The sequence below is a fragment of the Electrophorus electricus genome, chromosome 13, assembly GCF_041902795.1.
Source record: "Electrophorus electricus isolate QZ-2024a chromosome 13, ASM4190279v1, whole genome shotgun sequence".
Classification (NCBI taxonomy): domain Eukaryota; kingdom Metazoa; phylum Chordata; class Actinopteri; order Gymnotiformes; family Gymnotidae; genus Electrophorus; species Electrophorus electricus.
In genome coordinates, this window is record NC_137509.1 from 8,993,350 (window position 1) to 9,009,023 (window position 15,674).

General features: G+C 40.4%; 2 protein-coding genes across 3 annotated transcripts; one reads left to right on the forward strand and one right to left on the reverse strand.

Moving 5' to 3' along the window:
• Window positions 1-1,153: 1,153 nt before the first annotated feature.
• dok1b (docking protein 1b) lies at window positions 1,154-11,135 on the reverse strand. Of its 2 annotated transcripts, XM_081695167.1 has the most exons (6): window positions 10,389-11,135; window positions 8,633-8,680; window positions 5,874-6,167; window positions 5,215-5,305; window positions 3,408-3,580; window positions 1,154-2,730 (listed from the first exon to the last, which is right to left on the reverse strand). In XM_081695167.1, exons 1-6 carry the CDS (start codon window positions 10,443-10,445, stop codon window positions 1,543-1,545), a joined length of 1,851 nt encoding a protein of 616 aa, XP_081551293.1. In that variant the 5' UTR covers window positions 10,446-11,135; the 3' UTR covers window positions 1,154-1,542. The 2 variants fall into 2 exon arrangements, with proteins under 2 accessions (XP_081551293.1, XP_026856460.1); XM_027000659.3 differs by lacking the exon at window positions 8,633-8,680 and having other exon boundaries at window positions 10,389-11,125.
• Window positions 11,136-12,426: 1,291 nt separating this feature from the next.
• nagk (N-acetylglucosamine kinase) lies at window positions 12,427-15,399 on the forward strand. Its single transcript, XM_027000552.3, has 10 exons — window positions 12,427-12,492; window positions 12,765-12,849; window positions 12,939-13,037; window positions 13,204-13,345; window positions 13,513-13,623; window positions 13,712-13,824; window positions 13,920-14,007; window positions 14,102-14,199; window positions 14,306-14,384; window positions 14,614-15,399. The coding sequence occupies exons 1-10, from the start codon at window positions 12,464-12,466 to the stop codon at window positions 14,805-14,807; spliced, it is 1,038 nt and encodes a 345-aa protein (XP_026856353.1). The 5' UTR covers window positions 12,427-12,463; the 3' UTR covers window positions 14,808-15,399.
• The last annotated feature ends 275 nt before the right edge of the window (window positions 15,400-15,674 follow it).

Here is a 15,674-nt window from a genome sequence, read left to right on the forward strand (position 1 = left end):
TGAAGCTACACTGCTGTATATTTGAATTAACTGAAGGAATAGCATCTAAAAAGGCAACTGCAGAACACGAAAGTTTCAACAAGTTGCAGATGATCACCTCACAAAGGGTTATTAGGGTGTCAAAGACTATAATAAACCTATAACCTATAAAAATATACAGGGGAAGCAACAAAATGGATATGCATATTTTTAAGTGAGTGCAGGCTAAAACCAGGGGAGTTGTTTGGATCCCTCCACAAAGACATTGAGCCAAAATCTTTTTGTAGTCTTTTGCCAAGAAAATAAAATGGTGAAGGACACACCACTGCCTGCTTTTTGTCTGCTTTTGAGTTTAAGAAAACTGCAGATTGAAAAAGTGATCAGATTCTGGAAGGTCAAGAGGATGGAAGAAAAGAAAATCCTTCAGACAGTGGATGGAAAGACCAAAGAAGAAGGAGAATGATGAGAAAAGAGTAAAGGGGTGAATGAGAGAAAACAGTGCATGGAACAGCCTGTACCTTCAAACTGAGCCAGGCCAACGTGGATTAATTTAGTCAGCATTCAGCCACGCTTGAAGTAAGGCCCCATTTTATGCAGCTGGTTAATATTCACTCGGCATCAGGCAGTGTTTTATCTGTTTTGGCAGTCCTCAACAGTCATTTGTGGCAGCAGAGTAAAGGAGTAAATAGGCGACAATAAGAGAGAGGAAAAGAGCATTCAGGGTGATTTCATGCCCTGCTCGCCGAATTGCAAGATAAACAACAAAACTAGACGTAAGAAGCTCAGATTTTTCTGGAAGTTGAAAAAGATAGCTTCAAAAAAAAAATTAAAAATTCAAAAGGCAAAACTTTTGATTTGTTTTTCCTATGCATCATTTTATTATTGTTATAATCATAATTACCATCATATAACCAACAGCACAGCTGTTTTGGCCTACTCCTACCCACACATAGCAGTGGATTAGTAAATTGCTACATTTATAATCTCCATATAAAAACAATGTAAATGTGTGCAATGATTGCCCATATAATTATGAACATTTTCTATCCAGGTTGAATTGTCAGACATTGTAAAACAAACTCCTTTCTCTTTCAATTTTGATTTCTGACATTTAAAGGCTTTATAGTTCCTAAAACACAAGTCACAGACTCATAATGATTCACATAGAAGGAGAAACTGATAAAACAAGTGCAAATTTATGATATATTTTACTCAAGACATCCCAAACACACAAGTAATGCGTTCTGGAAGTCACATTTATTTCCTGCAAAACATGCAGTTCTATTGTCCTTCGTAGTGGAAAAAAACCTTCCTGTGCCATTAATCATGAACCACAGCACATCATCTATGATGCCAGATATAGTTGACATGAAACTGTACCCTTTTGCTTGCTCACTTACATTTTTTTCAGTCACTCAAGTAATCTTCTACTTGCCAACATGAAAGGCTTTCCAAACATACTGCAGAATATGTATGCTCACCTGACTACTGAAACTACGTTCATATGTCAAAGATGAGCCACCACAATGCATTTGGGCCATTAGACGACGTGTAGGATTAGGATTAGATGTCACCCAAGTTATCGTATATAATATCTGGGGTTTGCATAGCAGGGTGCCAAGCATTGGCTGGGGGCTTGCCCCTAGACACTTTACTATAAACCTCTACCTGCTTCCCTACTTTTCCTCCACCACTTCCTCCATTTCCAATCCCTTCTCCACCATTATAGTTAGTGGTGCTGCTATTGTTGTTGTTCAGGTTAGCTCCAGCTTTACCTTGGGGCAGTGGAGGAGGGTCTTTCCTAGGAGGTACTCCCTTAACTGGTTTAGGGGCTGTGAGGGGCTTTGGACCTTTAGGTCTGCCCACAGCTGGGGGTGGAAGTGTTTTGTTAAAGGAAGGAATGCTATAGTCATCTGTATTGGCATTGTAAAGCATCTCATGACTCTGAGGTTCTTCAAGTCCCCTGGTTCTCCAGGGATGAGTCTCGAGTCGTGCCTCATCATATAGTGAGATGACAGGCTGACCTGGGGGAGGACCTGCTCTTCCTTCAGGCTCATCGTAGATATGCTCCGCTGGGGTTCCTTCTGCAAGACGCTTGCTCCATCCATCAAGTCCCAATAGTCCTGTTCTTGGAATCAAGTCAAGGGTGACTCGGTCATAGATGTCTGCATAGAAAGGCTCAGGCTTGTTGCCTTGTTGTCGGATGCTCCCCTCATCCCCGGGTGGACGCAGCCGTGGGCTGGGTGTTGGTGTGGGTTTGATGCTGTCTACAGGGTCAGAATAAAGACATTCCCCAAGATTAGGTGGCAGACGAACTGAATCAGCAGGCTCAGAGTACAGATTCACTTGTTCCTCTGGTGAAGTTCCACTTTTTGGTCCACGAGGCATTGGGGACCGGGGTGGTGTTTTCACAATAGGAGCCGGTGGCTCTGGCAAGCTCCGCCCCTTCAAATTCTTGCCTTCACCTTCCCTTCGACCGATGACACCATCTGCAGACCCTGGCTTACTGCCACCGGAGTCTCCATCTGGCTCTCGGCTGCTTCCCTCAGAGATAGCAGCACGAATCTGCTGCAGAGTGGGGCAGTCGCCATCAAACGAGGGGCAACTCTGGTGTCTGTCCTCAGCCTGGGCCTTCTGCTCACGGATGGCACCCTCCACAATCTGGAAGATCTCGTTCCCCTGCTTCGTCTCAAAAGTAAAATTCCCTGGGCCAGAATCGCAACGTCGTCCAGCCTCAAATGAGAACATCACCTGTACAAAGCATCGTCATGAGAGCAATGACAATGTGGCATGAAGATTATGAGGTTCAAGGGCCTTTTTTAACCTATAATATCCATTTTCTGATATCATTTTCGACTGTCTGGTACTGAACTAAGCATCAAAGTATTTCCTGTGAGCATATATCCAGGTGATTTGATCAGGAACATATTTTTAAATAAGACGACATGCACATGCATTTTATTCAGATTCTTCATCGAGATCATAAGCTTGATGCTTCAGCAGTCACTTGCTACCTTATCCCTGACTCCTGCCCACTCTGGAGGGAGAGAGGAAGACCAGCTTCCTGTACCAAACCAATTTCTATGGTAACCACAGGAAGCAGAGTTGGAAACAACTATGGCCTTAAGTTCCTGCTTAAAGTGTAAGTTTGCTGTCACCAACAATACAATGTGAGAATGACCATCAGATTATTTTAGGCAGACACTGTGTGTGTGTGTGTGTGTGTGTGTGTGTGTGTGTGTGTGTTATCACATATCATAAAGTGTTGGCATCGGTCATTTGAAAAATTATGTAAAGACAGTGTGAAAACGAAGAAAGCAGTGTAAGAGATAATCTAATGTAGCTTGTCATCTTTGGTTCACAAAATAAATCTACATTTTCACATATATTGCTGAAGATGGTAAAATTTATGGTGGAATTGTACTCACTCGATCTCTGCCATAGCGACGTAAGAGTTTGTATGGCCACACTAGTAAGTTCCTTTTAGTCTTAGGCTCCTTCAGTATCAGACTCTCTCTGTCTGCTTTAAGCCAGTAATTGCCCAACAGACCACAACGTTCAGATGCTTCTGTTCTTTGGACACTCACCCAGAATTCATTCACTGTAAAGTACAAGACAGAGGCAGTACATTAGAGAACATACAGGTTAGATATTCTGATATTACATTTAAGAGGCCTCAAATCCTTGATAGTTATTCATATAGGAGTAACAACAAGTACAAGATGTAATTTGTAAAACAACACATTCTACCTAACAAAATTAATTCAATATAAATAAATAAAAATAACAGAAATTAGGAAAAAGAGCAGTTTTGGTAGTTCATACGTGAAGTTTGATAAAGTGAGAATTTCAGTTAACTTCAACACAGAGGTTAAGTCTTCACATTTCACATTCGAATGCTCACAGGATGTTGACCAATACCGAGGCCTTTTGGTTTGACCAACAAGCCACAGTATGTTCCATGTACAACAAGGATGTTAATTTGATAGTTTGGCCAATGGGATGGTCCACCACACAGGGCGCTTGCTAAGATTATCAGGACCTGCTGATAGTCACAATTCTTTCAGTTTTCACTTTAGAGAACCTCATAAAATCTTCCCAGGCCAGTGAAAAAATAAATGTTAAACCAGCAATTAATGCAGCCACAGTGAGATGGTGTTACTTTAAAAACAGGACCCTGAACTGGAAGACTGGGAGGGAGGATATGGGTAGTTGTGTCAAGACTGCATAGTCACAAGCCTCTTAATGTTAGTGCCCACTCACAGACACACATCTCTCTGAGGAAGTCACCGGTGAGCTTATGAAAAACAGAAGTATTCATGACCTCCATTTCCCTAGAAATAATCCATCTGAAAATTCAGAGCAAGAGAGAGAGAGAGAGACTGCTGCATTCACTTTTCAGAAATACAACTATCAATCTACTTTTGTCTCTCTCTCTTTCTCCGTCAGCCATTTGAATGCAATGAAAGGCCATCCTGAAGGAGGGAGAAAAGGGCTAAATGCCTGAGATTCTGTACTACTCTCCAAGTTCCATTTGTTTTGCTTACTAACATTTTTCCCTTAGTTACCTTTAACCACCTTAATAGCAGGAATGGTATGCAACTAAGCATGTCTGTGTATGTTTGTGTATGTATGTATAAGCATATCTGTCACAGTGAGGAAGCAGTTCTTCTCTCTATATTGTCAAGTGTAAACACATTAACAGCCACATTTTTCCAGGGCTGTGTGCCTAACATGTGACTAGGGGAAGTACCGTTCTGACTCCAAAATCTAGAGTACACTGTGTGAAGCCAGTTTTGCCTTTTCACTTGCATGGTTATGATTAAGGTACAGGTAATAGATGGCTGATCTCTGTCAGAATATTTCCATACAAAGCCAAAACAAGTGCCTCTGCTACAACCAAAACATAACAGGAAATGATGTCACAAAGCCCCCTTGTTTGGAGCTTGGGTCATAAAAGGCCTCTCTCTGTCTAGCAATGAGGACCAACTCAGATCTTTTATGGTTAAGGGCTATAATAAATGCAACAGAGAAAAATCAACCTTCTACATGCTAAAGTGAATAAAGCAAATGTGCATTATGTAACACCACACTACTGCCAATACATAAAGGCTCACAGAGATCATGGTAATCTTCAACAGATTTGTTGTTGTGCCCTTTCCATTAGTTTGTTGAAAACTTGAAGAGGAGAATAATCTTACATTGTGACATGCATTCTCTCTGACTTTCTATTACCTTCCTCTCTGGAATAATAGATGAGGTTCTCAGCCATCTGAAGCTCTTGCTGTCCATTCGAGTCAGTACTATTGAGAGCACCGCTCCTTCCCTGAGAGTCGGCGAGAAGAAAGAGAAAGGAAGTGTGGGAGAAAGGGAGGGATAGAGAGACAGAGAAAGGGAAAGAAAAGAATGTGATGCTGAGTATACAATGAAAGCAGCTGCTGGTCTAACTTCAATAAAAGCTGAAAGTCTCTTTGTAAATTCCCATTATGTACTGACCACTCCCAAGTTCATTTAGTAAGCAAACACATATTTAAAAAAATGAAGAGCATTATAATACTTAGAATGATGGTTATTAAATTATTTAATTTCATAAAATAGATACCAAAATTATCCACATTCTTAATAAAATGAAAATTATTTATTAGATACAAGTAATAGAAATTTACATTCACTATTACAGATATCACAATTTAGTTGTTGTTGTTGCTGTTATTGTTGTTTTGACTTAGATAAAACAAACATCATCATTATCTCTCCATGCTGACAGGTCATGAAAAAAAATGTATTTAGTAACCTCTGAAGTCCTTCACAGTGTTATTTTGATGTCACTAACATGTAGGCCTTGTGAGTGTGACATAACTAATCTCTTCTCAGCCCAAGTTACAATGTCTCACCTGAAAGGCAATCTCACACATCTTCTCCACCCACTCAGTGGTGACGTGCTTTTCGGCTGCAAACACATGTGTCTTGTCATTGGTCTCCACGCAGAAGGCGGCCATGTTGTCTTTGGGGCAGGTTTCGGTCAGGGCGGGGAGGATGCTGATGCACTCTGACAAGCGGATGATCTTTTTGTCCAGTTTTTTAGTGCTGGGCTTCTCGGTGCCTCCACCGCTGCAGTCGAAGAACTCCAGGCGTGCAATGCCATTCTGACTCGCTGGATACAACACAAACCAGTTCTTCTTCCATTTCTAAAAACAGATTTGGAAGATAAAGAGATGGTGGTACTCTAGAATTATTTGATAAAGCTTAGCTTGAAACAAGATGAGAAAGCTTAGAAGGTCTCCCAGGGCCTTAGCTATGTTCAATGTAGATACTCTAAATACTCCTGAGTATGAAGAATGGGAATACAATTTAAAAACAATACATTAAAACAATAAACACTTAGTGCAGAGTCAGTGTAAACATCAGAATCAAGTTCTAATGTAAAATGTACAAAACGTACTGTAATGTTATACATAAAGACAATTCATATAGACAGGCCACCGTTTGGCCTGGAGAAAGAGAGTGTTATTAGAACATCCAGACGTCTGGCTGCCTCACCAGGCCACGTTTTACCAGTACGCACTTCCTGTGACTTCATTTCTGCTATTCCAGTACAACATTAAGTCACTGTTCTGGAATTCTGAGAGTCCCAATGCCACAGAAAGTATCCCATTGAATGACAGCACTGAACACTCAGAAACAAACTACACATGGACGTCACCAGTAAAGAGAGCAGAGCATGGGAAGATTTTAGAAAAGAGCTAGAGGTAAAGCCATCCTGCTCAAACTGGACAGTCAAACAGGAAAAAAAATGTCTGCAAAAATCCTGTCAGCAAATGTTAAAATGTTGACCCTCCTAATGAAATGAATGAAAGGAAATTAAGAGTGATGCAACTCCATCATTAAACACAAATGTGGGCTACGTATACATCTGTTAATATGGCAAAAAGGAAATGTGTGGGATTACCCAGTGTTCTTTGCTTCCTCCAACACACTGCAGGTGTACAGTATGAATGTTCCATCTGAAAAACTAATTTGAGAGTCTGTTCCCAAAAGCCCCACGGTGTTTATGTTCAAAGTGATGCTCTACACTACAGTATGTGCTATAAAATTCTGGCTGCAAAGACCTTCTTGGGAAACTAGATGTGAGGCTAATACATAAGTAAAATTTAAAATCTGCTCTGAGCTTTTGCACAAACACAATTGTGTGGGCCCATTACTAACCCGAACATATGAAGTACAATGTACAATACAGTCCAGTACAAAGGCACAAAAACCTGCTTAAAGACTTAAACAAAACCTAAAACATTAGTCTAACCAACACATATTATTCCAAATACTATAATTAACATTGACTATAGATTCATGTAACCACAGTAACCAACTCCATATAAGGTAAGTCTGTTTGAGAAATATATTACACAGGATGGAACTTATGTAAATAAGTAAAAAGAGAATGACTTCCTCAAATCTGCATCCCTGTTTTATCAGACGTGCTGGTATGACACACACACACACACACACACACACACACACACACACACACACTTTCCCCCCCACATACTTTAGACTGTTCACTCAGAGTTTAAGCCTGCAAAGAGCATGCATAATAATAACCGTAAAATAAATAAGTAGACAATTGATGGATAAATAATAATAAAAGCATAAAATACATCCCATCATAAACACACCTTTTGTAACAATCCAAAACAAGAAAATATCTATATCAAATTTACATTGAATTTACATTTAAACACCTGTAGTAAGTGTACATAACACATGCACTGCATCATGGATGTTTTTTAACCGACTTAATCCATCGATGTTTTCTCGGATTAATGTGTAGCTACATTAGACAGTGTTATGATGAGTACTAAAGGCTCCTCTTTGACAGTGATGTCCACTACTTCATTAACATTTTCATATATGAAACATTAACCAACCACCAAAGAAAGATATTACCATGGCATTACCATGTTGTGTGTCTACACAACAATATTAAGTCCCAAAAGTGAAGGGGGTTTAGTCCTTGCCAAGGTGCTGCTTTCTGATAAAATATGAACAATCTTTAATAGGAACTATTTTCAATGTTTTCAATCATGTTAACGGAAAATGACTGTTAAAATGATTCTAAACATGTTGGTTTCCAAATGTAAACAGGCATATGTGTATGGTTTGAATCAAAACAAATAAGAAATTGAAAAGAATAGTAAAATATACTTTTAAAAAACATTTCCAAGCTCATCAACAAACATTCGGAGATTCCTCAATTAATGTTTTATATTTAGCGCATAAGTCTCATAGTTGTAGGTGCCTTGGTGTGTGTTCAGAGCTGCGTGTGACTAAAATATAGACAGTACTACTCAAGTGGAAATATAGCACATTCTGTTATAGCACAGCTTGGTGTCAGTTCTTCACCTCAGCGTATTAAATGTGTGTCAGTGTGTGTGTTATGCATTAGACTGTGAACATGCCTGTGCATATAAAAACAAAGTAAAACATGTTATGGTAATGGGACATGGTCAGAGTCTGCAAACAGTGAAGGGGTCACAGACACACACACAATCCTGAATGCAAGGTAATGTCTCTAGTAAAACCTTTTTAATCAAAGAAAATAATGAAATGGCACAACTTTGTGACTGCAGTACACTCCTGCCCCATTTGACAGTACCTTCAAATCCATTATGCTCTGCGCTGCCATAGTTGAGATTCTTACTATCTAAGTAGAAGACACAGAGCCTAAGTCATTATCCCGCATGACTCCACATTACACATATATGAATCTCAAGTGAAGAAACAGTTTGTCATGTCTTCATGCTTCTCTCATATAAACCCACACAGACATGGGCTGTGTTAAAGGTTAAAGGGCTATCTAAAGGTTAAAAGTCAAATGTCAAAGGCAATTTCCATTTGCACCCCAGCCAAGATTAAATGAAAAACACCTTTAAAAAAACAATAGTCCATCAATTTTAAGTCATTCTGAAGACCAAGAAGTTTATGTACTATAATTATACACTATATTGTTGAGTACTGTTGAGATATATCATAAGGACACAGTAAAACACTACCAAAACACATACCTCCAAAAATCCTACCCAAACCCTCTCACATTCTGAAATATTAATAACAATAAAAATAGCAACACAAAACATGAGGACTCAGTTGTTTACATTTTCACACACAAGTTAGCAATGTCAACTTCCTCATCTCTAAATGTCTATGCATACAAACATACTTCTGGGTCACCTTAGATCTGGTAGCAGCATATATTGGGAGAAGAGATTTCATCTCAGTACTGCCTGGCTAGATACTCATGTTCAAATGTAACAGCATTAACCAAGTGAGGTTTCTTGGTTAAATACAAGTCTTTGTACTTTACCATTGTAAGTTCACCTTTTTTTTCCCTGACAATAGGGAGTATTTTCTCAGTGATACTGCCTGAGCTTGCTCTTTGTTTTGTATCAGCACCTGTAAATGAGTTGGCCTTACTGGCCACTAGGCTCCTGGTTCCACTGGCTGCTCTCCACAACAGTGGAGGGGGGGTACCGATTATTACTTTAGGATGCAGCCATATTAAAGTTTGCTCATACCTTTGCTAAACCAAACAGGGAGAGCGGTTTCACAAGGTCCCATTAAGGAAGCTAAGCAAATACTTCTAAGCAGGGTAGACTGACCTTACTACACCCCTCTAGAGTCTCTGGCTACAATGTAAGAAGCAAGATTCTATTTCAAAAGTGATAAGTAACATGATTAGTTTCAATAAAACAATGATAAAAACACAAGTTTGAAATGGTTCATCTTGTACTGGATTTAAGGGTGTGTTTTTTTTTACTCTTGTGGTTAGGCCCTCTATAAAAACATGCTGCCACATTTTCCATCACATGTAACGTTTTGTGTAAAAGAGAGTGTAAATAGCAGCATGATGAAAAAACAAACAAACACGTGTTTCTACGGAATACAGTCTATGGACTAGTTCTATAACTTAATAAATATCAGTGAGTAAACAACTCGTGAACGCTGTGTCCAGTTGTAGACATTTCTGTAGAAGTATTGCAGTGTGTGTGCACACAAGGTGTCTAACTGGGATATTCATTCATGATCAACTCCTGTCACATGAAAGAGAAGAAGAGAGCTAAACCCAATTCGTTTATGCTCAGTCCCTTTAAAGCATTTCATTATCAACAAGAACTCGCTCGAACATTTGTTAGACAGACCATCCATCCATTCTTTTAAATATTTTTAGAAAGAGTGGAATTGCACAGAAAAAAAACAAATAAACATCATATAATGGTAACCTATCACTTGCTCGTTTGCTGTGGTAGACAGCTAATTTCAGTGTTGATATTATGAGCTACCAAAATAACGCTACAATACTGTATTTTACAATACTGTACTGTGAGGCGTGAAGCTACAACAAACCATCTTACCTTTCCAAACTTCTGGTGCTGGACATAAAGTTGTCCCTCTTTGACATGAGTGTCCATTTTAATTGCTCTTCCTTTACAGTAAACAGAATTTGTCAACAAGCAAATCTCTTTCTCAGCCTACGTACTGCACAAACTTCCGCTCGCCAGTTCTCACAAGTTCATCGCAGGGACTTCTTTTAAACCGTATTAAAAAGTAAATGACTGCCCGGTCCACTCAGAAGCAGACGCTGCTAGCTCACCGCCGACATTCAACGCCTAAAAGTCCTCCGTGCTGCGCGCGGCAGGGTCCGCGCCTCGCGTTCGCCTCTCCCTCGCGATTGAGGAAGCGCAAGAGCAGGGAGCATGTATCATGAGGTTACCCTGCTAATCCCCCACCCGCTTCTGACTTTTTTTCTTTCTGTACTTCAATTCACCTAATGCTTCGCTTTAAAAAAAAACCCAACAACAACAATAACAACTGGCGTCTGGTGTGTGCACTCAAATGGTCAAAAAGTAAACTGATGTATATGCCTGTGCAAAATCTAATGATAGCTGCAACGGAATCGGATAGGTTTCGTCCTTTCTGGAGACTTACTGTGATCAGTGTACGTATTGTAGGACATTGTTTAATCTTGGTATTTTTCAAAACATGTTGTCTTACGGCAAATACCATCTACGAACAGTCAGATTAATGCACCTCACTAGAAGATTGTTAGCAGAATGTTGAATAACAGCAAAAAAATAAAAAATAAGCGGGGCCTATTATACAGTCCCTCTCCCTTAATACTCAAAACTGAGATTACAAGAATTCATATAATGCATGATCAACCTCATCCGGGGGGGTTGGAAAAAAATACCACATTGCATAATTACAATTCTGAGATCTTAAGATTCCCCCTCTCTCTCTCTCTCTCTCTCTCTCTCTCTCTCTCTCTCTCTCTCTCTCTCTCTCTCTCTGTGTGTGTGTGTGTGTGTGTGTGTGTGTGTGTGTGTGGTTTTGAATGTGCATACTGAAAGACGTGTAGTATTATGCTGACGGAGAAAGATTCTCCATTTATGAAAGACAGTGGGTTTGGTAGTTCAGGCCCAGAGTGGGTGGTAGGGAACCATCACGTTAAGCCTTTAGAAGTTCCTGCAGTGCTACCTTGAAACTAATTGAAGCAAAAGTCCTCAGGTAGGGGAATAAAAAAACTTCCCCGAGGCCACAAAGTCCTTTCTCCTAAAACGTATCTCACTATAATGTTTTAGCCACAGTAAGTTCCATCAGTGTGAACTAAACCCGTCAATGGTTATGGGCAAAATACTTTAAAATCAAATGTAACACTTCGCTATTATCGCTATAATGATTAAAACCCTCAATAACTATACTAACAAAATATTAACAATCATATTTTTTGAGATTTTTTAAACCTATACTAAGGAAGACACTGATCCTTTGTAGATTTTTTACGTTTAGTGTTAAGGCAATAACATATCTTCATTCACTAGCTCTGGTGACGGTGGGCCAACTAACGTCAACCTCTTGTTGAACTGAAAGATGCATACCGCCATCTGCTGGACCTTTTGGACATTATCTTAAAAAGACCTTCTCACAGAATGATTATCAAAAACAAACAAACAAATTTTCTTTTGTGTCTTGCATCTGTATGGAATACAAGGTGGAGGTCTTTGTGGTAATGTAAAAAATCCTTGGGGTGGTAACTCAGTTTTCCATTCTAATCTTACACGGGTCTCCTCGCCGGGATTCTGTTAAGATTATTAGCCAGCAGACGGCTGTATAAAGATGGATGATTGGAGTGCACTGGTTTCTGTTGCATCGTTGACTTGGGGGCGACGTCTTTTTTGAAGACCTATTTAATTTTCATCTGCGATGTGCAAGAAACTTAAAAAGTTACGTTAATGCGTGTAGATACATTTATTTGGCTGTAATAGTGGTAAACACTGAAAGGACCATAAAGTTGAATTTATGAACTTTGATGTAGTCAAGCAATATTGCAAAGTCTGCGTTTATTATCGCACAGCCTTGAGCTGATTGGTTGAAACCTATTTAATCGCCTCACTGCCCTGTCACGTGACAGACACAGGAAGCGGTAGACATGAGTGCGGTTTACGGGGGTGTAGAAGGGTGAGTTTTGTAAAAGAAAAAAAAAAAAGTTCTTCACGGCTTTTGAATTTTGTGTGAATTAACGTATAGTGAAAAATAGTAGGATAGTATGTCTTTCATTTATACGTTGGCTAAAGTGAGTGTCCGTAATATTTGTACGTGACTATAAGGAAAACAGTGAATCTCGGCTAACTCGCTAGCTAGGCTAGCTCGCTAGGATTTATTATAGGCTGTACACGAGTAGTTTCTGGTATCGTCGTATAGTTAGCTAATGATTTGGCCTTAACTCGTAGGGGTGGCACTCACTCCAAAGCCTTGCTGGTGTCCGCTACAGGGGAGATCCTCGCAGAGACCGATGGCCCCTGCACCAACCACTGGGTGAGAACATGAAGCCTGCTGGATAGTGTTTGTTAGTGTGACTGTGTTTCAAAGTTTCGGCAAATTTCTTATTCTGTTCTGTTGTGTAGTTGGTTGGCGTTGAGAAATGTATCGAGGTAATTAACGATATGATCAAGAAAGCAAAGATCAGTGCAGGTTTGGACCCGGATACACCTATTCATTCACTGGTGAGTCTGCTCTGGACACTATATGTACTTGGCCAAAGCATCACTAGTTGTCTACTTATGGTATTTTAGTAAATACCGTGTACCTCTACTGAACCAATAGACTGACTAGCGGTCTTGATTTGGGAATGAGTCTTGCGCTACGTCGTGTACATGTGTCGGTTCCTAGGGCATGTCGCTGAGTGGCGGGGAGCAGAAGGCTGCTATTCAGATGCTGATTGATAAGATGGCGGAAAAGTTCCCCGAACTAAGCCAGAGTTATTACGTTTCCACAGACGCGATCGGCGCAATGGCAACCGCCAGTGACCATGGTAGTGTACGAGTTAGAAGTGCTGACATTTAAACGCAGAAGCAGTACATCGCAATTTGTTTTGCACACACGTTAGGAGAAGCAGTGAACTTTTTTTCCTCAAAAATAGAGGACCATCACAAAGTGACCTGGCAAGATGAGGAACGTATAGCTCTTCCGTCTCTTCAGGTGGTGTGGTGGTGATATCAGGCACTGGCTCTAACTGTAAGCTGGTGAATCCTGATGGCACTCAGGTGGGCTGTGGGGGATGGGGTCACATGATGGGAGATGAAGGGTCAGGTAACCATCACTACTGCACCTTCTCATAGTATCATCATTGTCTGCAGAAGTTTCCTAATTCTTTCCCAAATTCTTGCACATGTTCTAGCATTTTGGATTGCTCATCTGGCTGTAAAAACAGTGTTTGATGCCAAAGATAATCTAGTGAGACCTGCCTATGATATCACCCATGTCATAAAGGCCATGGAAGACTACTTCCAGGTTTGTGATTGATTGGCTTGAGCTGTTTTAGTTGGTGTGCCTCAAGTTGTTATTTATATTAAAATGTCTTTGTTTCTATTTACACTCACCTCAAGGTGTCAGATCTGATGGGTATGCTCCCACATCTGTACAGAAATTTCCAGAAATCACACTTTGCTGGGTTCTGTAGAAAACTTGCTGAAGGTACTATAAGGAGGGCGATGAGCAGAATTTAGTTTAATATTATATTGCTTAGTAACATGTTACTGCTGTCTGCATATGCATCTTTCTGATTTAGGAGCCACTGCAGGTGATGCCCTCTGTCGGTATGTGTTTACCCAGGCTGGTAAAGTTCTGGCACAACATGTTGTAGCAGTGCTGCCCACAGCACAACAGGTCAGAGCTGATGCCCACTTGGGTCACAGAGAAAACGTTGTGTACATGAGCTTGCCACCTGCTCCTACCCCGACTCAGTCCTCCTGTGTCATTGTCTGTGGTCCAGGAGCTGTTCTCAGGTTACTTGGGGTTGCCTATCCTGTGTGTTGGATCTGTATGGGGGAGCTGGGAGCTGATGAAGGATGGTGAGTTGTCCAAAAAAACTCACAAATTTCACATAACAGCACTGGCTACTTCATCTTTTTTATTTGTGACAATTTTTTTGCACTTTGGCTACAGCACCAAACAAGGGGCTTAACTAAACTGTCGAGTGCAACCACAGAAGAGAGACAGGCTTTTGAAAGTCAGATATTTGGAGGTCACCTCCAGGTTAACAGAATATAGTGGCATATTTGTGGTTTCTTTGTTGTGCAGGTTTCACGCAGGTTCTGTCTGAAGTAAACAGGTCTGAGTACAGCCACTTCAAGAAGTATAGCCTTCTCACCTTACGCCAGTCGTCTGCGTTAGGTGGTGCCAAGCTAGGGGCCCAGAATGCAGGTGCCACCCTCCAACTGGACTACCTCACTACTGCCAGTGTGTTCTTCAGCCACGCATTTCCCGAGTCATGATCAGGACAAAGGCAGACCAACTCAGGTTGTGAATCAGAAATGGTGACACAGTTTCAAGGCACTGGCAATAGCGCTTCCTGTTTTGGTAATAAATCTCTGGCAAAACGGCAGTTTAGTAAAAATAAAACTCATTCACTTCCCCTAACCATTTCCAGTCGGGAAAATCTCTGTTGTCAACATGTATAGTTGTTGGTCTTAAATGATAAAAAAAGATGTTGTTTCTCCAGATTATGCTATTCAGATAGTAGCTGGTCGTACCCCCCCCCCCCCCCCCCCAAAAAAAAAAAAACCTGAATTCTCCCCTGCCAATATATTATTGAGCCTGTACACCAAGTAGAATGAGTTAGCTTTAGGACCATAGGATATGTAGTTTGTGATCTGCCTGTTCACAGTGCATTGACTGGCTTGATTTGATAAATCAGAAATCAGTAAGAATGTGTATTTTCTGAATAGAAAATTAGGTCTCTGTTTCCTACACACTAGTTGTCAAAATACACCTTTAAAAAATTTTTTTTTTTATGTGGAATCTGAATGCATGCTTTATAAAAAATAATAATATAAAATACATTTAATAAACCTTTATGTAATATGATGTATTGTGGTGCAGTTGAAGTATACAGTAGTACAGTAAACACCAGATAAACATTCTGAACTCATGGTCTCTTAGAATATATCAAGCTGTTCTGAATTAGAATGCTATAATGGACCTTCCGCCAGCACTCTCTGCAGGCATGCGTACCTAATCCCCACCGTCGGCCCTAAGTATCCACACCTGTACCCACCCGGTCCCCTGAAGTAAGCAGACTTAAGGAAAGGGGTATTATTTACACAGCGCCAGCAAGGCTGCAGGTCTTCCATGCACCACAG

Excerpts from the sequence above, each read along its gene's own strand:
- dok1b (XM_081695167.1), bottom strand. The coding sequence starts at position 10,445 with ATGGACACTCATGTCAAAGAGGGACAACTTTATGTCCAGCACCAGAAG. Across the intron at positions 8,681-10,388 it reads AGCACCAGAAGTTTGGAAAG|ATAGTAAGAATCTCAACTAT; the intron begins GTAAGATGGTTT and ends TCTTCTACTTAG. Across the intron at positions 6,168-8,632 it reads AGAGCATAATGGATTTGAAG|AAATGGAAGAAGAACTGGTT; the intron begins GTACTGTCAAAT and ends ATCTGTTTTTAG.
- nagk (XM_027000552.3), top strand. The coding sequence starts at position 12,464 with ATGAGTGCGGTTTACGGGGGTGTAGAAGG. Across the intron at positions 12,850-12,938 it reads GCCCCTGCACCAACCACTGG|TTGGTTGGCGTTGAGAAATG; the intron begins GTGAGAACATGA and ends TCTGTTGTGTAG. Across the intron at positions 13,346-13,512 it reads GGCAACCGCCAGTGACCATG|GTGGTGTGGTGGTGATATCA; the intron begins GTAGTGTACGAG and ends CCGTCTCTTCAG.